The sequence below is a fragment of the Centroberyx gerrardi genome, chromosome 13 (assembly GCF_048128805.1).
Source record: "Centroberyx gerrardi isolate f3 chromosome 13, fCenGer3.hap1.cur.20231027, whole genome shotgun sequence".
NCBI classification, from domain to species: domain Eukaryota; kingdom Metazoa; phylum Chordata; class Actinopteri; order Beryciformes; family Berycidae; genus Centroberyx; species Centroberyx gerrardi.
Window position 1 is genome coordinate 31,357,760 of NC_136009.1, and position 21,748 is coordinate 31,379,507.

The 21,748-nt window shown below is 47.5% G+C and overlaps 1 protein-coding gene across 2 annotated transcripts; it reads left to right on the forward strand.

The window, feature by feature from the left end:
* The first annotated feature begins 1,570 nt into the window (after window positions 1-1,570).
* Window positions 1,571-21,012, forward strand: ubtfl (upstream binding transcription factor, like). Of its 2 annotated transcripts, none has more exons than XM_071913181.2 (20): window positions 1,571-1,705; window positions 5,486-5,580; window positions 7,294-7,469; window positions 8,221-8,304; window positions 8,575-8,730; window positions 9,473-9,537; window positions 9,898-10,018; window positions 10,876-10,986; window positions 11,791-11,918; window positions 12,536-12,677; window positions 12,767-12,808; window positions 13,020-13,133; window positions 14,159-14,317; window positions 14,513-14,641; window positions 14,958-15,043; window positions 15,958-16,147; window positions 18,216-18,263; window positions 18,945-19,085; window positions 19,248-19,352; window positions 20,267-21,012. In XM_071913181.2, exons 2-20 carry the CDS (start codon window positions 5,523-5,525, stop codon window positions 20,351-20,353), a joined length of 2,142 nt encoding a protein of 713 aa, XP_071769282.2. In that variant the 5' UTR covers window positions 1,571-1,705; window positions 5,486-5,522; the 3' UTR covers window positions 20,354-21,012. The 2 variants fall into 2 exon arrangements, with proteins under 2 accessions (XP_071769282.2, XP_078143786.1); XM_078287660.1 differs by having other exon boundaries at window positions 14,513-14,623.
* Window positions 21,013-21,748: the final 736 nt, after the last annotated feature.

Here is a 21,748-nt window from a genome sequence, read left to right on the forward strand (position 1 = left end):
CAGACTGAGCAACACGCATTTCCTCAATACTGTCAGTGTGTTTGTTTCAGAGCCTCATGGCCTGACTGGATAAATAAATTAAATCATTAAATTAAATTAAATTAAATTAAAATTGTCAGCCAAGCATAAATGAATGGCGAAATTGTAAAATGTCTGTTTCTACCTGAGAAGTTGCTCTTTTGTATAATATATTACAAAATCAGGGTCAGCCTGAACATCAGGACGGAGCTGAGCTGCAGTAAAAGTGTGATGAGCTTGATTTGTTGACTCATAAGTGAAAATATCTATTTTCCCACCTCTGGTCGTCCTGAGGCTCAGCGGTCGGGGGCGTGTCCCGTGAAGACACGGCGTCCCGGTTCGAGTCCGGCCCAGGACCTGTCACATGACCCTCTGTCTCCCAGTCTGTCCTGACTTTAAAACGGTCTAATAAAGATGAAAATATAAAAAAAAAATCCCAACTATCCCTAAAAGTGTTTCAGTGGACAGTTTTCCTTTAATGTGCGGTGTGTTAAACCTCCGCAGCAGCAGAGGGCGACAGAGAGCCAGACACCAGGCGGGGGGGGGGGGGGGGTTTCATATCAACACTCCTCTCTCTCTCTCTCTCTCTCTCTCTCTCTCTCTCTCTCTCTCTCTCTCTCTCTCTCTCTCTCTCTCTCTCTCGGGCCCCTGGCTGCTCCCCCTCTATCTGTGGTTCTACTGCCATACAGTTTGGACAGTGTTGATATCTGTATAGATCATATTATATTATATTATATTATATTATATTATATTATATTATATGTGCAGATCCTCTCAGATGTGTTGCAGCATGTGAACAGTATTTATTTCCCTTTATGAACTGTCTGTGATTTCACCAGCAGTGCAGCAGCTGGACTGAACTCTGCTCCAAGCCCAATACACACTCAACATGAAGTCTTTCAAAACAGAGCAGAAGTATTGATTAGTTGACACATATTCGATAATTCATCTCCCATCAGAATAAACTGTATTGGTTCCCGTGGGGAAGCAGCTGTGTGACAGTCTGACAGGCAGCCGCTGACCTGCCTCTCCATCCAGCAGCTTCATCTGGACCCACAGTCCGGTTCTCACCACCAGCTGCTGCTTGTTCGGGAGAGACCGGGACAGACCCGGACGGAGACCCGAGCTGCCGGCCGGCCTGATGCTGTGCAGAGTCTCCGGGAGCCGGAGCCGGGACTGGGGCAGGAGCCAGGGCAACCGGCCTCCGCGTCCCCCGGTTCCCTCATCTCTCCTGCCGGTGGCTGGCCGTCGGGTCCCGGGGCCCCGGTCCTCTGTCTCCCCGCCGGTTCAGCATCTGGACCCGGACCAGGTTCAAGTCATCAGGGTAGATTTACAGAAAAATGTGGTGTCGCCCGTTATTTGTAACACCTACTGAATGCTGACATAAAATAAATCTAATGAAAATATCACGTGAATTATAAATTGTTTTTAGCGGGTTTGGCTGGTGTTTTAGCCGCTGTCTCTGGTTTCATCCTCCGCCTTTGTCCTCATGTTTTCCCCCGGAGTTCCTCCCCCTGCGGCGCTGGGCGGAGTTTCATACCGAACTAGACGCTCCTTTTGTCGGATCCATTTCGACCTGACTCCCCGGGGTTTACGACAGAAAAAAATACACTTTGAAAGCCCCGAAATAATCAAAACGACCACACTGGTGTGCAGTAATAACTCTGGTTCCTATCTAAATCGGAAGGTGAGTAGTAAGTTGTGATTTTACACACATTTCTGGGGTTTTCTGGTCGTTTGTCCCCGAGTCTCCGAAACATTCATGGCGGCTTCGCAGTGAAGGCTTCTGGGGCAGCAGCAAGTCAGCGAGCCCGCTCAGCAGTGTAATCATCAAATTCATATCAGTTTGGGCATTTTTAATTATCTGCATTAGGCGAATTTTGCCTGTATACTGTTATTTTGTATAATCCAAGACACCGATGTCGACGAATTTTAACAGCAGTTTTGCTAAATAATGCGATTATCGGTCAAACTACACGTGTCAAATTGAGCTGTCGGTTGGTGATTTATTAAACTATCTCATATAAACATGTTTCTGGTTTATATTTTCTAATTTTACTTCACAGTTGACACAATCAGCCGAACGGTTTGCTAACGTTTAGAGCAGCGTGCCAGCGGAAGCTACGTGGTGACTCCTGCCGGAGGACGGGCGCCATTACTGGGGCATCTGGAGCCCGACGGCCCGCTGGTTTTAGTTAAAAGTAACCTCGATAACGTTCCGTTCTGCCATATGGAGAGCATGTCACGTCAGACTCTATTTAAAAATCTGTCAGTTTAATGCTGCCTTGCTCACTGGCAAACACACACCATGTAGAACACGGCTGGAGACCTTTCACGAACTGTCAGGGTCTTCTGGTAATTTCGGCAAATAAATGATCCACCAGGCAGCACTTTATTTCAATAAAATCCCAACTTTTAGAACTGGTTCCCTCTGCTCTCTACCGCCCTCCGCGGTGTGTTTTGGTGGAAGTAGATTATTGGAACAACAGGCGAACCAGTTCTAAAAGTTGAAATTTTCTTAAAATACGTGTTGCTTGGTGTATTAGATGTATGCCGCATTGAAGATGTGCTCATAATTATTGGTAAAAGCTATTGAGCCTTCCTCTAGCAGGTATGTACATTTGCTGATAAGCAAGTTTGCCTTAAACCAACACATTTTTGAATAGAGTTCGGTGTAACGGTCTCCCCTCACAATAGATAACGTTAACGTTGTCCTGTCACTGTAACAAACACACAGTTTACCCTGCCAGGGTAAAACACACATAATCACACCAGCCTGCTTCATTAGCATACTTATTTAACCGTTAGAATCAACGTAAAGGCCAAAGTGTCCGAAATGTAAAACACTTTAAGTATTAAAAAACCGCCTGTTCCAGCTCTGAGTTTGACCTTGTCAGCGGGCCGCGGTGACACTCTTCCCCGGGCGGAGCGGCGCCTCGGCCGGCTGCTGCGGGTCAGGCAGGCCGGGAGCAGGGCGCTGCGGGCGGATCAGCCGCTCAGGAATACTCTCATCACCAAACACTGAGCCACGGCAAAGTCCCTGCAAATACTACCACCAAACCTGCTGATATCCACTAAATACAGATCACAGAGTCGTAGGTCAGCAAACCATCAGCTTATTGATATTTGCTCCCCATCATAATGATAAAAACGACAAGATCACATTTGGACTCAGATAGGCTTTAGGACGGAGAACTGAGTGGCTGCAGCCTGCTGCTGTCTGCAGACCTGACAGACATTATTTTCTCATGAATTTCAGTCTGCAGTCTGATTTATTCCTCACATTTTTGACCTAGAGCATTATCACAGGGATTGGTAAAAGGGCACAGAAAATATATTTGAACATTTTCATAAAGTTGTCCTGAAACCCAGAGACATCCTGCTGGACCAGGATGGAGGGATTTCTGTCTGTCTGTCTGTCTGTCTGTCTGTCTGACTGTCTGTCTGACTGTCAGTCTGTCTGACTGACTGACTGTCTGTCTGTCTGTCTGACTGTCTGACTGTCTGTCTGTCTGTCTGTCTGACTGACTGACTGTCTGTCTGTCTGACTGACTGTCTGACTGACTGTCTGTCTGTCTGTCTGTCTGACTGACTGACTGTCTGTCTGTCTGTCTGTCTGACTGACTGACTGACTGACTGTCTGTCTGTCTGACTGACTGTCTGACTGACTGTCTGACTGACTGACTGTCTGTCTGTCTGACTGTCTGACTGTCTGACTGACTGTCTGTCTGTCTGTCTGTCTGACTGTCTGACTGTCTGTCTGACTGACTGTCTGTCTGTCTGACTGTCTGACTGTCTGACTGACTGTCTGTCTGTCTGTCTGTCTGACTGTCTGACTGACTGTCTGTCTGTCTGTCTGTCTGACTGACTGACTGACTGTCTGTCTGACTGACTGTCTGACTGACTGACTGTCTGTCTGTCTGACTGACTGACTGTCTGTCTGTCTGACTGACTGTCTGACTGACTGACTGTCTGTCTGACTGTCTGACTGACTGTCTGTCTGACTGTCTGTCTGTCTGTCTGACTGTCTGTCTGACTGTCTGTCTGTCTGTCTGTCTGTCTGACTGACTGACTGTCTGTCTGTCTGTCTGTCTGACTGACTGACTGACTGTCTGTCTGACTGTCTGTCTGTCTGACTGACTGACTGTCTGTCTGTCTGTCTGTCTGACTGACTGACTGACTGTCTGTCTGACTGTCTGTCTGACTGTCTGTCTGTCTGTCTGACTGACTGACTGTCTGTCTGACTGTCTGTCTGTCTGTCTGACTGACTGACTGTCTGTCTGACTGACTGTCTGTCTGTCTGTCTGACTGACTGTCTGACTGACTGACTGTCTGACTGACTGACTGTCTGTCTGTCTGACTGACTGACTGTCTGTCTGTCTGTCTGTCTGACTGTCTGACTGACTGTCTGTCTGTCTGTCTGTCTGACTGTCTGACTGTCTGTCTGACTGACTGACTGTCTGTCTGTCTGACTGTCTGACTGTCTGACTGACTGTCTGTCTGTCTGTCTGTCTGACTGTCTGACTGACTGTCTGTCTGTCTGTCTGTCTGTCTGACTGACTGACTGACTGTCTGTCTGACTGACTGTCTGACTGACTGACTGTCTGTCTGTCTGACTGACTGACTGTCTGTCTGTCTGACTGACTGTCTGACTGACTGACTGTCTGTCTGACTGTCTGACTGACTGTCTGTCTGACTGTCTGTCTGTCTGTCTGACTGTCTGTCTGACTGTCTGTCTGTCTGTCTGTCTGTCTGACTGACTGACTGTCTGTCTGTCTGTCTGACTGACTGACTGACTGTCTGTCTGACTGTCTGTCTGTCTGACTGACTGACTGTCTGTCTGACTGACTGTCTGTCTGTCTGACTGACTGACTGTCTGTCTGACTGTCTGTCTGTCTGTCTGACTGACCGTCCTTCACCCAGAGAGAGAGGCTAGTTAGTGTTTGGTTGGAATGAAAACTGCATGGACACTGGTTTGAAACCCACTGAATACAGGAATACAGGAATACAGGAATACAGGAATACAGGAATACAGGCACTCTGAAGTTGCAGTGACTGAGCTGGTAGAGACTCGTCAACAGGACTTGTGTCTGTCCCAGGGTCCAAACCTGCACCCTGTCGATCCAGCAGGCCAGACCGATCAACGGTCGATGATTATTTGTTCTTTATTATAAGAAGTAGGAGCAGCAGGCGGTCTGCTGGTGATAGTGACTGACAAACATTTTCTCTAATATTGAAACCAGTGGTTGTAAATTATTCTTCCTCTTCCAGTAATAAATATATTCATCAGTGTAGTTTTACTTGGACCACAAGGTCGCAGGTTCGATCCCCACGGCAGCCGATCCTCTCCCTGCTCCCTGCTGGCGCTCTGGATATCAGCTGCAGCTAAGCCTCTACATTGTAAGTGAAATGATAATTCTGTACAGTATCTCTAACTCTGTGTGTGTGTGTGTGTGTGTGTGTGCAGAGGACGGTGGGCGGTCTCCTCCGTCAGTCGCTGCATCATGAACGGCAGCAACATCTCCTCCGCCTCGCAGACCGCAAGGATCAAAAGCGAGCCAGGTAGATAATCATTATAATCCATTATTATTATTCTGATCGGGGTCGGACCGATCAGTCTGTCGGCTGGTTATGACGCCGTTGTGCCTTTCGGCGGAAGCGGTCCGGTCAGTCGGGGTCACTGCCTCTGACCTGATGGGTCAGCGTGAGATCCTCCTCAGGCTGCAGTGAAACAACTGTTCCATCGGTCTGCTTTCAGTGGAGAGTTTTAGTTTCCCGTGATGCTCTCAATGTTTCAGAGGCTTTTCCATCCTTGCAAGAATTAAATTCTGGAGGAAACACTGAATACTGGGAATTTCATGGAACTTTTGGCATAAAAATAGTCAAAATTATATAGCTATTGGTCTTCAAAAACTCCTATCGGTCGAACCTAATTATTATATTCCCTGTCATCCCACATGGGAAATGTAGAGGATATTACAGCGCTCTGCCAGCCCCTTCACATGAAGTCATGAAGTCATGGTGATGAAGTCATGAATATTTATGAAGTTACGTTTTTCCAATAGTAAAACTACTGAACTTTGCCTCTACTTTGTCTCACTAATCAGAAACTTCACAACAAAGAACAGCTGACTTGTACAAAGACAAAATGACTTTTACCACATGATGTAGTTTGATAGTGATGTAGTTTGATAGTGATGTAGTTAGTGATGTAGTTTGATAGTGATGTAGTTAGTGATGTAGTTTGATAGTGATGTAGTTAGTGATGTAGTTTGATAGTGATGTAGTTAGTGATGTAGTTTGATAGTGATGTAGTTAGTGATGTAGTTTGATAGTGATGTAGTTAGTGATGTAGTTAGTGATGTAGTTTGATAGTGATGTAGTTAGTGATGTCGTTTGATAGTGATGTAGTTAGTGATGTCGTTTGATAGTGATGTAGTTAGTGATGTAGTTAGTGATGTAGTTTGATAGTGATGTAGTTAGTGATGTAGTTTGATAGTGATATAGTTAGTGATGTAGTTAGTGATGTAGTTTGATAGTGATGTAGTTAGTGATGTAGTTTGATAGTGATATAGTTAGTGATGTAGTTTGATAGTGATGTAGTTAGTGATGTAGTTAGTGATGTAGTTGATAGTGATGTAGTTAGTGATGTAGTTTGATAGTGATGTCGTTTGATAGTGATGTAGTTAGTGATGTAGTTGATAGTGATGTAGTTAGTGATGTAGTTAGTGATGTAGTTTGATAGTGATGTAGTTTGATAGTGATGTAGTTTGATAGTGATGTAGTTAGTGATGTAGTTGATAGTGATGTAGTTAGTGATGTAGTTTGATAGTGATGTAGTTAGTGATGTAGTTGATAGTGATGTAGTTAGTGATGTAGTTTGATAGTGATGTAGTTAGTGATGTAGTTTGATAGTGATGTAGTTAGTGATGTAGTTTGATAGTGATGTAGTTAGTGATGTAGTTTGATAGTGATGTAGTTAGTGATGTAGTTGATGGTGATGTAGTTTGATAGTGATGTAGTTAGTGATGTAGTTGATGGTGATGTAGTTTGATAGTGATGTAGTTAGTGATGTAGTTGATGGTGATGTAGTTTGATGTTGGATGTAGCTCTTGATGAACACGTTGCCGTGGGAAACCAGTCGTTAGAAACAGAAAACCCTGAAGCGTTGCCTTGCTGCTTATCAGCTGGTCAGCAGGAAGTCATGGCTGCTCACAGGAAGTGAAACACACTCATGCATTGCTGTGTGTGTGTGTGTGTGTGTGTGTGTGTCAGATGAGTGGAGTAAGGAGGACTGTCTGACGCTGCTGGAGAGGATTCGCAGCCTGCTGCCAGACGGAGACGCCATGAAGTATAAAACCACCGAGTCGCATTTTGACTGGGAGAAGGTCTGCTTCGGCAGCTTCACCGGCGACATGTGCAAGCAGAAATGGCAGAAGGTTTCTTCAGAGGTATGACATCACACCCTGCACCATCATCATCACTCCAAACCTGGTTCCATCGATCTGACCTTTGACCTCCTTACTATCTCCACATCTTTTATTTTTTTCATTATCTGGATTTTATACAGTTTTATGTATGTGCAAATAAAATAAAATAAAAATAAAATAAAAAATACTATTGACATAGTATTCACTATTCTCACTGCAGGCCTTCAGGCTCAGTCCAGAATATAACTAGACAAAATCTGATTGGAGTATTCAAACACAAGTCGCATGCAGGTCGCATGGCTCCATGTGGTGCAGATGGGAAGTGAAAACATGCGACTCCATGCAGCTTTTTGCTGTTCAGACTGATCAGAAAACGTCAGATCTGAGTCACATGGAGGGAAAACTCTGAGCTGCAGTGAGAACGAAGCCTCAGATGTCTGTAATGTTGCTGATCTGTTAACTGAAGCTTATTCTACTGTTGACCTCAGTGAAACAGACCCATCAGATCTCCATGTTCTCCTCCAGCAGCTCTAGTGTTTCCCCTGTTCTCCTCTCTGTTCTCTCTGTACAGTTTGTCTGTAGAAAACGTTCCCACATGACATGACGGTCCTGACAGGTTCCTCCATTCACTACAATGGAACAGAGGTGGACTTTGTTCCTAAGAGAACACTTGGGACATGGAGAAGAAAAGCTCTCATACTGTACTCAGGCCTGATATGATCTAACACATGGTATCATATCTTTTAATCAGAGGTTTTTGTTTTTGTTTCAGGTTCGGAAGTACAGAACCATGACGGAGCTCATAGTGGACGCTATCGAGTTCGTAAAGAACCCGTACAAAGGCAAGAAGTTAAAGGTAAGACTGAGCTGATTTCATTGATATTTTAGTGTTGGTGATACCACAAATCTACACTGAGTGTGCAGGACGATTAGAATATCAATGGTGACCTGTTTTAGGGTGGATTTTTTTCCCTTCGCTACCATGTATGGAAGCCTATTGCAGAGACACAGGGACTGGCCTTAACCAATTAAAAAACTTGTCCTGTGATCCGAGTCAGGACTCTGTGACCTTTAACCCTGACTCCACCTTATCCCATGTAATTATCTTATAATCTAACATCCCCAGACTCACCCAGACTTCCCAAAGAAACCTCTGACTCCATACTTCCGCTTCTTCATGGAGAAACGAGCGAAGTACGCTAAGATCCACCCAGAGATGAGCAACCTGGACCTGACCAAGATCCTTTCCAAGAAGTACAAGGAGCTGCCAGAGAAGAAGAAGGTCAGAAACATCAGAAACATCATCAGAAACCCCATCAGAAACACCATCAGAAACACCATCAGAAACCCCATCAGAAACACCACAGAAACCCCATCAGAAACACCATCAGAAACCCCATCAGAAACCCCATCAGAAACCCCATCAGAAACACCACAGAAACCCCATCAGAAACACCATCAGAAACCCCATCAGAAACACCATCAGAAACACCATCAGAAACACCATCAGATACAGTTAATTCAGCAGCTTTCTGCACCAGCTGCTACTGCTGACAGACTGATGTTGACTGGTTGTAAATATCTCAGCTGATAGACCTGGGCTAACTGAAGCAGAACCTCTTCAACCTGGGCTAACTAACATTTCACACAGGCTCATTCTAACATGGGCTAACATTGCCCAGGGCTAGCTAGTCTTAAAGTGGGCTAACCCTGACATTTGCCCAGGGTTAGCTAGTCTTAAAGTGGGCTAACCCTGACATTTGCCCAGGGTTAGCTAGTCTTAAAGTGGGCTAACCCTGACATTTGCCCAGGGCTAGCTAGTCTTAAAGTGGGCTAACCCTGACATTAGCCCAGGGCTAGCTAGTCCTCTACATGTAGATCTGGGCTGGGCTAACTGCAACCTTTAGCACCATGCTAAACCCTGATCTTGTAAAGCACATGTAACTCTGGTTTGATAAATGCTGTAGAAATAAAGGTAATAAATATAATAATAAAAATAATTTATTTTGTTTGCTTTCCTTCAGCAAAAGTACATCACAGAGTTCCAGCGGGAGAAAGAATCCTTTGAGAAGAACATGGCTCGCTTCAAGTAAGTGTTCTCTGTTGGAGGAGCTTAACTAGTGACAGTTCTCTAGCTAACTAACTAGCTAACTAGCTAACTAGCTAACTGTAATTACTAACTAACTGAGCCAGGTCAGTTCTGGTGTTAATGTGCCTTCAGGAAGTAACATTACAGCCTCTGGCTGCTGATTGGACCGCTCAGATCTCCACTCAGGTGTCATGTTGTCTGTAGGATCGAACCCCTATCATCTTGATCATTCTGGTGACACAGACCATTTGTTCCCTCTATTATCAGGGTGCTGTGACCTCTGACCCCTGCCCTCCTTACTGTTGGTTGCTTGTAATGTTAGCTTGTTGTGTGGCTAACCCCGTCCTCCATGTGCACCAGAGAAGACCATCCAGAGCTGATCGAGGAGAGGAAGAAGTCCGACCTGCCCGAGAAACCCAAGACGCCTCAGCAGCTCTGGTACAACCATGAGAAGAAGACCTACATGAAGCTCCACCCTGAGGTACACACACACACACACACACACACACGCACACACACACACACACGCACACACACACACACACACACACACACACACACACACACACACACAGGACTCGTATCTTAAATGTGGGATGTGGTTGTTCTCTAGTTGTTCTGTAGGTCCGCTGTGATGAACCTGCTTATTTGACACATTCCCACCTGACTGCAGCTCATTATACAGCCTGTCTCACTGCAGCCTGTCTCACTGCAGCCTGTCTCACTGCAGCTCCTGCAGCCTGTCTCACTGCAGCCTGTCTCACTGCAGCCTGTCTGTCTCACTGCATCCTGTCTCACTGCAGCCTGTCTCACTGCAGCCTGTCTGTCTCACTGCATCCTGTCTCACTGCAGCCTGTCTCACTGCAGCCTGTCTCACTGCAGCTCCTGCAGCCTGTCTCACTGCAGCCTGTCTCACTGCAGCCTGTCTGTCTCACTGCATCCTGTCTCACTGCAGCCTGTCTCACTGCAGCCTGTCTGTCTCACTGCAGCCTGTCTGTCTCACTGCAGCCTGTTCACTGCAGCCTGTCTGTCTCACTGCAGCCTGTCTGTCTCACTGCAGCCTGTTCACTGCAGCCTGTCTGTCTCACTGCAGCCTGTCTGTCTCACTGCAGCCTGTCTGTCTCACTGTAGCCTGTCTGTCTCACTGCAGCCTGTCTGTCTCACTGCAGCCTGTTCACTGCAGCCTGTCTGTCTCACTGCAGCCTGTCTGTCTCACTGCAGCCTGTCTGTCTCACTGTAGCCTGTCTGTCTCACTGCAGCCTGTCTGTCTCACTGCAGCCTGTCTGTCTCACTGCAGCCTGTCTGTCTCACTGCAGCCTGTCTGTCTTTTGGTTGCAGGTGAGTCAGAAGGAGCTGAAGGAGGCTCTGAGGAGACAGTGGTCACAGCTGTCTGACAAGAGGAGGCTCAAATGGATCAGCAAGGCGCTGGAGCTGCAGAAAGACTACGAGGTACAGACCGACCCAGACTGAGCAAGACCGATCCAGACCAACCCAGACCGTTCCAGACCAATCCAGACTCACCCAGATTTACCAGTTTTTTATTTAAGCCAATCAGATGGTTCTTTGAGTCTATAAGAACCCTTAAAGCTCCACATCATGTAAACAGGACTCCCTCTCCTCTGTGATGATAAAGGAGTTGGATGTGTATCTAAACATGGTGAAAGTATCAAAACTAAATCCACACAATCCATATTAGAAAAGCGAGCCTCTAAACGAGCCGTTTGGACTTCCGTAACTTTGTGGCGTCACAAAGGTTCGCTCATTATCATTTCTGTAAGAAATAATAGACTAACAAAGTGTTTTTTTCAAAGCGGTCGAGCGGTCGTCATCGTTTATTACCGGAGAGTTTTCCCTACCTGTAGCCGCCGGGCCGCGGCGTCTCACGTTTCGCTCTCGAAACGGTTAGCCGATCGGAACGGAGGGTCGTTAATATTAATGAGCCTTAAAGACACGGAGACAGAAACGGCCTGTTCTTGGTAAGGCTCAGAGAGATGCTGGAAAATGAACGTGGAGAAATGGATTGAGAGTGTTTTTGGTTCATGACGCCACACACACAGCTTTGAATGGACAGAAAGACATGAAATAAAACACAGTAAAGTGTAAAATATGGGACCTTTTAAAGAACCTGCTTTTTCAGGGTGTAGGCCTAGTACTCTGAACCTGGATCAGCAGGGAAATACTGGTGTTGATGTGTGTTAGGGATGTGACAGTGGGACTGTGTGTGTGTGTGTGTGTGTGTGTGTGTGTGTGCAGGACAGTATGCGGGCCTACCATGAGGCCCATCCAGATGTGAACTCAGATGAACACGTCAGGTCCGTCCTCACCAAGGCAGAGAGGCAGCTGAAGGACAAGTTTGACGGACGGCCAACCAAACCGCCACCGTGAGTCTCAGTTAACACCAGAGTAACGAGCAGACACTAACGAGCAGACACAAATGAACCAGACTCTAACGAGCAGACACTAACGAACCAGACACTAACGAGCAGACTCTAACGAACCAGACTCTAACGAACCAGACTCTAACGAACCAGACTCTAACGAGCAGACACTAACGAGCAGACACTAACGAGCAGACACTAACGAGCAGACTCTAAGAACCAGACTCTAACGAACCAGACTCTAATGAGCAGACACTAACCACATCAACACTAAATTAACGATCAGACGTTAACGAGACAAAAACAAATGTCCAGAAACAGATTTAGACTCGATTAAAGTTAAACTAACAAGCCACAGACAGGCTTACAACTGGCAACACTAGTAGGGAGAGCTAACTCCTCTCTGTTTTGGCTAGTAGAGATGGCTAACAGCTGTGTGTTTTTGGCTAGTAGAGATGGCTAACAGCTGTGTGTTTTTGGCTAGTAGAGATGGCTAACAGCTGTGTGTTTTTGGCTAGTAGAGATGGCTAACAGCTGTGTGTTTTTGGCTAGTAGAGATGGCTAACAGCTGTGTGTTTTTGGCTAGTAGAGATGGCTAACAGCTGTGTGTTTTTGGCTAGTAACGGCTACTCTCTGTACTGCGCGGAGCTGATGGTCAACATGAAGGACGTTCCCAGCACGGAGCGGATGGTTCTCTGCAGTAAACAGTGGAAGATGATGACGCAGAAGGAGAAGGACATGTTCCAGAAACGCTGCGAGCAGGTCGGTGTCCGCGGCAGCAGAACGCTTTACTGTTGCTGCAAAATCTGGTTTCACTTCATCTTTCTCTCTTGTCTGTGTGACGTCTTCAGAGAAAGAAGCAATACGACATCGACCTGCAGCGGTTTCTGGAGGTGAGTTCTGTACTCCATGGTCATGTTTTAAAGTAGTGTGTGTGAGACGCCGGGTCACGGGACGGGAAGGACGGCTCGGGGAAACGGAAGCAGCATTTCTGTAGAAGTGACATAACAGACAAAGCTCTTTAATTCTGTAGGAAGTAGTATATTTATTTACGGCAGTATTTGTTCTTTAACTTTATTCATTTTGTAAATTCTGTTTTTCCAGAGTCTGCCAGAGGAAGAGAGGGATCGCGTCATGACGGAGGAGAAACTGGGCGGGGCCAGACTGGCAGGGGGCGTGGCCTCCAGCCCCCACCGAGCCAAGTCTCCTTCCGTCAAGGTCTGAAGGAGAGATCTGTTGTTTGGAAAGCCGACTCCTCACTGGCATGAAAGTTAAACACATTCAGTTTAATTTAACTTCATTTGTCCCAAAGGCCGACGGCTTCAGCAGCAAGTATTAAAAACAGCATTAAAAATTAAAATAATGTAATAACACATAAAAACATGACTGACAGACAGAGAGTCAATACAAGGTGTCAAGCAGCAAAGGACAAATCATCATCACTATGGCTCGCCGTTTGAAATTTATTCCCTAAAATATGCTAGTTTTTAGTCACTAGTCACTATTTTGCCAGTTACTAGTCGCTATTGTAATTTTACTAGTTGCTATATAAAAGATACTAGTTCTAATTGAATAGGTGCTAGTGTCTAATTTGGTTTTTACTAGTAGGGCTGGGTATCGGTACTCGATACCTTTAAGACTGAAATGACCCAGTACCAAGTAGTATCGAAACTTCTCCAGTCAAACGATACCTGCATTCCATACTTTTTGTACACAGATCTAGAAAAAAATGACTATTTGTGTGGTTTTATGGCCAATCACCACAAGCGTTCGATTTAATGCGACGTGTGATTGGCCCGTTACCGCAGCAGCTACACCCCATACAGTCTGTGGTGAAGTCGAGCGGTGTGTGTGACGGAGTCGGCAGTTCAGCGTAACGAGATGCCACCAAAACGTTAAAAAAGGTATCGAATGAAGTACTCTATTGGTATCGGTATCACTTTAAGGGTACTGGTATTGGTACTGCTATCGTAATCTTTTAAACGATACCCAGCCCTATTTACTAGTAACAATTTAGTACTAGTGATTCAGTCATTTTTACTATTCCCTAAAAGGCTCAGTCACTAAAGGTTTGGCACTTGTACTTATTTTGTAGTTACTGGTCACTATTCTGCCAGTAAAGGCACTAGTCACTTCCCAGTGGCTCCGAGTGTAAACTGACCAGTTCACTGATGTGGTTCCTGTTGTGATGCGGTTCCTGTTGTGATGCGGTTCCTGTTGTGATGCGGTTCCCGTGGGGTCAGGAGCGCTGCCGGGACCCGGAGCAGGACCCGTGGGCGCCGGCCGCGCTGCAGAAGGACCGACGAGACGCCAAGAAGAAGACGAAGCTTCCGGAAACGCCCAAGACGGCGGAGGAGATGTGGCAGCAGAGCGTGATCGGAGACTACCTGGCCAAGTACAGAGTGAGCTGCACTTCACTCCGTCCATCACACCGCACTTCAGCTGAGTACTACTGCAGTACTACTACAGTACTACTGCAGTACTACTGCAGTACTACTGCAGTACTACTGCAGTACTACTGCAGTACTACTGCAGTACTACTACAGTACTACTGCAGTACTACTGCAGTACTACAGTATTGTGTGTCTGTACTGCAGAGTGACCGGCGGAAGGCCCAGGCTGCGATGGAAGCGACCTGGAAGTCGATGGAGAAGAAGGAGAAGATTCCCTGGATCAAGAAGGCAGCAGAGGACCAGAAGCGTTACGAGGTTCAGTACCAGCCTGTGGTCAGTGAGCCACGCCCCTACACTGACTCCTCCCACTGACCTGACTCCTCCCACTGACCTGACTCCTCCCACTGACAACCCCCCCCCCCCACACACACACACTGACTGCTCCCACTGACTCCAGACTCCTCCCACTGTACAGTCTGTGGTCAGTAAGCCACGCCCTCAGACTGACTCCTCCCCCCTCTGTTCTGTTGTTCCTCTCTTCATATCGCTTCCAAGAATCTGACATGTTGACCTGTACATTTCTGCATCCTTGTGCATTTTGAAGTGTGTGTGTGTGTGTGTGTGTTGTAACGCCTCCTCCTCCCTGCAGAGGGAGCTGCTGGAGATGAGGTCGCCCCCGGCAGCGCAGGGCCAGAGGAAACCCAAGTTTGACGGAGAACCAAAGAAACCTCCAGTGTGAGTCCGACTTCTGTCTCTGCTCCATGTGAAATTCTCCTCAGCTTGTTTCAGCCCGACTGATCCTTTAGAACAAGATCTGAACCAGAATAAAACCCGTCTGAGTATACGCAGCATGTGACTACAGCGCTGTGGAAGGCGGGACGTCCCGTACAAACAGAAAGTGTTTTCTAAGTTTTGGGTGAAACTGGCTGAGCGAGTTGTGTCACCACTTCCTTGTTCCTGTCTGTTTGCTCACAGACACGCCTACTATCACCCGCTCGTCCAATGAGGGCTTTCTGATGCACGCATTCATTAAAAAATACACTACCAGTCAACAGACACTCTACATTTCTCTTTATTTTTACTATTTTCCACATTTTAGAATAACAGTAAAGACTCAAAACTATGAAATAACACAAACTGAATTATGCAGCGACCAAAAAAGTGTTAAACAAATCAAAACTATCTTATATTTTAGATTCTTTGCCTTGATGGAAAGGAAAAGGCTTTGGAAGGAAATTCATACACAGGATCAACTTCACTATTTATATTTGACTAAGAAACTCATTTCAAGCCTTTAGATCAGAAAGCTTTAAGAGATGAGACAGAAGCTTCAGTCAGGTTCAGACTGACTGCTGGTTTTTATACTAATACTTTCACATGTATTTGTATATGAGCTACTGTTCATTCACAAAGCACTTCATTAGACGTCTTCTTCATGGATTACGTTTCACTTTGTTTGCCATGTCAGAAATGTAGTTGATGTAGTTTGGAGTTGAATGGAAGTGAAACGAGTCACATGACTGCTTCAGCAGGTCAAATCCTGTTCACCAGTCGGCCTGCACTCCAGCTCGTTCCCCGTGCTGGTTTTGTTCCTGACATTTTGGAGATACGGCCTCTAAGCCCCTCCCACTTGTCTGTCGGTCCAATAGGAGCGGGTATCAGATGTTCTCCCAGGAGCTGCTGACCAACGGGGAGCTGAACCACTTCAGTCTGAAGGAGCGCATGGTGGAGATCGGCAAGCGGTGGCACAAACTGACCCAGACTCAGAAAGACAAGTACAAGAAGCTGGTGGAGGAGCAGCAGGTCGAGTACAAGGCGGAGCTGGAGGCCTGGGTGAAGGTACGGCCGCCGCCGCCGCCGCCGCCGCCGCCGCCGCACTACGGCAGGCACAGCCACACGCAGGGAGTTACATCAGATAAAGACCAGATGACAGCAGAACAGTAGAGTAGAAACAGAACATTAAAAATAATAAAACCAACCATTACAACACTAGAACATGTGAAGTAGAAACACATTGACAGGTGCACCAAATTACAGGAGAAAATACAAAGATAAAGAATTAAAAATATGAGAAGAAAACAATCTGATAATATTTATTTAATTTATTGAACCTTTATTTAAGCAGGAAGTCCCACTGACATGAAGGCAAGCGGAGCGGCGGCGCTCATACTGAAACACAAACACAACATGCAAATCCCATCATGCAGTTCACCTCCTTTAAAATCAGCTGAGGATGTGAGCAGCTGGTCTGAGATCTGCAGACTCCTCTGTTCCAGACCTGCTTCCTCACTCTGGAGCTGCTTAATGGATCCAACATGGAGCCAATAAGACCCGCCTGTCAGTATGTGTCAACAGACAGACAGACAGGCAGACAGACAGGCAGACAGGCAGACAGACAGACAGACAGACAGACAGACAGGCAGGCAGACAGACAGGCAGACAGACAGGCAGACAGACAGACAGGCAGACAGGCAGACAGACAGGCAGACAGGCAGACAGACAGACAGACAGGCAGACAGACAGACAGGCAGACAGACAGACAGGCAGACAGACAGGCAGACAGACAGACAGGCAGGCAGACAGACAGGCAGACAGACAGGCAGACAGACAGACAGGCAGGCAGACAGACAGGCAGGCAGACAGGCAGACAGACAGACAGACAGGCAGACAGACAGACAGACAGACAGACAGACAGCTTTACAATAGAATTCAAATATCAAACATCAGAGACAAAGAAGAAAAGGAAGAAGAGATTCCTGAAGTATGTACAGTGTGTACAGGAAGTGATCAGTGGGTCATCAGTCAGCTGCTTAGTGTCTGACCACAGTACCAAATATGAATAAATAGTGTCACTATACAGGGAATACAAATACGATAGATGCCACTATGTATTTACAGATGTATATGTATGTGTGTGTGGATTGTGCTCAGAGAGTCAGTGATCTGGCAGTGTGGCGTCCCGCACCGAGGCGTCCCGCGGCGAGGCGTCCCGCGGCGAGGCGTCCCGCACCGAGGCGTCCCGCACCGAGGCGTCCCGCGGCGAGGCGTCTCGCGGCGAGGCGTCCCGCGGCGAGGCGTCCCGCGGCGAGGCGTCCCGCGGCGAGGGAACACGGTGTGTCACGGTGTGAGAGACAGCCGGTCAGTATGGATACCTGTCTGCTGATCAGTGCTGTGAGGCTGGAACAGACTCTGCTTTACATTTCAGCTGTTTGATCTCAGAGTGAAATCATCATCAGCATACAGATACAGATTAATACCATTAACACCAATAAAAAGCAGACGATCAAGGGTTGATCCTTCAATCAATATACAAAATATACAAAAATATGAAATATACCCACTGTCAAAATTCAGAATATAGCAGAGCTGAAGAGAGGGAGTGTTGAAGAGGAGAGTCGATCGCCCATCTGACAGCCACATGTCTGGGATCAGAGCTTCTGTCTTAACTCCTCTTTTTTGCTCTCTCCTCTCCTCTCCTCCCCTCCCCTCCTCTTCTCTCCCCCTCCTCTTCTCTCCTCTCCTCTCCTCCCCTCCTCTCCTCCCCTCCCCTCCTCTCCTCTCCTCTCCCCCTCCTCCCCTCCCCTCCTCTTCTCTCCTCTCCCCCTCCTCTCCTCTCCTCCCCTCCTCCCCTCTCCTCCCCTCCTCTCCTCTCCTCTCCCCCTCCTCCCCTCCCCTCCTCTCCTCTCCTCTCCTCCCCTCCTCCCCTCTCCTCCCCTCCTCTTCTCTCCTCTCCCCCTCCTCCCCTCCCCTCCTCTTCTCTCCTCTCCCCCTCCTCTCCTCTCCTCCCCTCCTCCCCTCTCCTCCCCTCCTCTCCTCTCCTCTCCTCTCCTCCCCTCCCCTCCTCTCCTCTCCTCTCCCCCTCCTCTCCTCTCCTCTCCCCCTCTCCTCTCCTCCTCTCCTCCTCCAGTCTCTCTCTCCTCAGGATCGGGCGGTATATAAGGAGTTTTCCTCCACGGTGAGTAACCAGCGCTGGTCGCTGCAGTCTTGGCTAGTTTGAGTTTAATTTGCAGAGCAGAAGTCCAGCAGCTCAGGTGAGACCGAGGCTTTCTCCACTTCTGCTTCTTCACATCCTGTCAGGAGCAGCGGGGGGGGGGGGGGGGGTGGAGGAGTAGGGGGGGGGGGAGCGGGGGGGAGCAGCGGGGGGGGGGGGGGGGGAGCGGGGGGGGAGCAGGACGACGTCTTGCTGCTTGTAACTGTTAACGTGTTTAACTTGCTGGGACAGAACACATTTTAACCCCCGACCGCCCGATCCGACACTTCAACATCATCTCTTGTATGGAGAGAACAGTCTGTCAGTTTAACGCTGTCTGGGAGAACAGACTTCAGATCAGATCCGCTCTTCAGCTCGCCGTGCGTCCAAACAGCTCTGACTCCAGTAAGATCTTAACTTTCACAATCGGTTCGTCCGTTCTGTCTTCTTGGCTGAAACGCTGCAGGAGGCGGCGAGCGGAGCCGACATCGTCAGAGCTCGCCGGTTTCTGTGTGCTTTTCCCGATAAGCGAGGCGGCGATAAACCGACGGACGACCGAGCTCCGGCTCGACGGCGATATCGGGCGAGGCCGCGTTAAACCGAGCTAAAACATCAGAGCGCCAACGTGCGTGTGCTGTTCTTCTTCTCCTTCCTCTTCCCCGGTAGAAACGCCGCAGCACCACCAAAGTCCGCAGTCCGGGAGCTAAAGTCCGCGTGACGGCGACGCCGAAGGCGAAGGCGGTAGGTTCCAGAACCGCAACGCCGGGGGTCGGGGTGGGGAAGAGGGCCATGGCGTACCGAGCCAAGGTAACACACACACACACACACACACACACACACACACACACACACACACACAGCTTTGGTGTTTCATGTTGAATTGAGATTATTCATGTTGAGTTTCTTGACCTGACCAGTCGAAATCTGATCAAACAACTGACAACAGAGACGTGACTCTGTGTTTTCCAGCGGGACACGTCGGAGTCGGACGAGGAAGAGGAGAAGAGCGACTCCTCCGACTCTGAGGACGACGAGACGTCAGGAAGCTCCGACAGCGACGAAGATGATGACGAGGTGAGACGCTTCAAACTGACTAGACTGACCTGTAAACCTGACCAGACTGACCTGTAAACCTGACCTGTAAACTTGACTAGACCTGTAAACCTGACCTGTAAACCTGACTAGACTGACCTGTAAAACTCAACAGACTGACCTGTAAACCTGACCTGTAAAACTCACCAGACTGACCTGTAAACCTGACCTGTAAACTTGACTAGACTGACCTGTAAAACTCACCAGACTGACCTGTAAACCTGACCAGACTGACCTGTAAACCTGACCAGACTGACCTGTAAACCTGACCTGTAAACCTGACCAGACTGACCTGTAAACCTGACCTGTAAACCTGACCAGACTGACCTGTAAACCTGACCAGACTGACCTGTAAACTTGACTAGACTGACCTGTAAACCTGACCAGACTGACCTGTAAACTTGACCAGACTGACCTGTAAACCTGACCAGACTGACCTGTAAACCTGACCAGACTGACCTGTAAACCTGACCTGTAAAACTCACCAGACTGACCTGTAAACCTGACCTGTAAAACTCACCAGACTGACCTGTAAACCTGACCAGACTGACCTGTAAACTTGACTAGACTGACCTGTAAACCTGACCTGTAAAACTCACCAGACTGACCTGTAAACCTGACCTGTAAACCTGACCAGACTGACCTGTAAACCTGACCAGACTGACCTGTAAACTTGACTAGACTGACCTGTAAACCTGACCTGTAAAACTCACCAGACTGACCTGTAAACCTGACCTGTAAACCTGACCAGACTGACCTGTAAACCTGACCAGACTGACCTGTAAACTTGACTAGACTGACCTGTAAACCTGACCAGACTGACCTGTAAACTTGACTAGACTGACCTGTAAACCTGAATCTGTATTTTACTTTTTCTTTTTAAAAACTTTCTGCAGAACGACGAAGACGACGAAGAGGACGATGAAGATCAGAGCGGAGACAGCAGCTCCTCAGAGGAAACCAGCGACTCCGACTCCGACTAGCTCCGCCCCCCGCAGAGGACAGGCTGTGCAGGCCACGCCTCCTCACACGCCAATCATTCAGGCGGACCAATGGGAAGTGGCGACATCAGACCGCTGTCATGCTGGCCCCTCCCACCTCTTTTTAACAGAGAGAGAGAGAGAGAGACAGAGAGAGAGAGAGACAGAGAGAGACAGTCAGTCAGAGAGAGAGAGAGAGAGAGAGACAGTCGGTCAGAGAGAGAGAGAGAGAGAGAGAGAGACAGTCGGTCAGAGAGAGAGAGAGAGAGAGAGAGAGACAGTCGGTCAGAGAGAGAGAGAGACAGTCAGTCAGAGAGAGAGAGAGAGAGAGAGAGAGAGACAGTCAGTCAGAGAGAGAGAGAGAGAGACAGGAGGTTTTGTTACTTGTGTGTTTCAGGTGCGTTCGTTTCGTTCTTTTTTAACTGAAAGCCTTCCGCTGTGTTTCCACCAAACTGTTGCCGGTTTTTGTTTTTTATGGAAATTTAAACCGAAAAGCGATTTGAGGGTTTTTTGAATTTTTTGACGCGGTGGGGTTTGTACAGAGTTTGGTGGGGGGCGGAGCCTATTGGTCGTCCTTTGTTGCCGAGGGAAGACCCGCCGCTCGCCCGCCAATCAGCCGCCTGGGCAAATTATTAACAAATAAATGCACTTTTTCTCATTAATGTCCTCGTCTGGTTTCATGATGTCATGTTGAACAGCAGAGATCACATCCAGCAGAAACTGACACTGAACTGCATTCATTTGAATTTTTGATGCTTTAATTGAATCATCGTATGCAAAAATTGAAACTGAATTGCAAAATTTGCATTGAGGAATCTGAAACTGAACGTAACTGTTTGAAACTGAATTTGGTCATTTTGCTGCTTTCAACCTTTATTTCCAACTAGCTGGAGGTAAAACTTCAAGCCTCTAAGCTTCAGATTCAGTTCTCACAAATCAATTTCAAGTCTGTGAGACAGTCGGGGATCCAGGTGGGCGGGGCTTAGCTTGAGGTGTGTTTGTTTTACTGATGTTTTATGGATCAGAGAAACTGCTGGAGACCTGATCAGCAGTTTTATTACATTTTGTCTGTAGATATCCAACTTCTGTAGTTTGATCAAATGAATGGAATTCAAATTCAGTTAGTGCTGCTCTGCTCACACACACTCTCACTCTCACACACACACACACTCTCTCACACACACTCTCTCACTCTCTCTCACACACTCTCTCACTCTCACACACACACTCTCTCACTCTCTCTCACACACTCTCTCACTCTCACTCACACACCTCATGTTGCCTTTAGGTGCTGTTAGAAGTGTTGTAATTTGTGGGCTTACTGCAAGCAAGCACACTTACATTGTTCTTAGTCTAATTTCTTATTATTATTCTCCCCAGAACTGACCACCTGTCTGA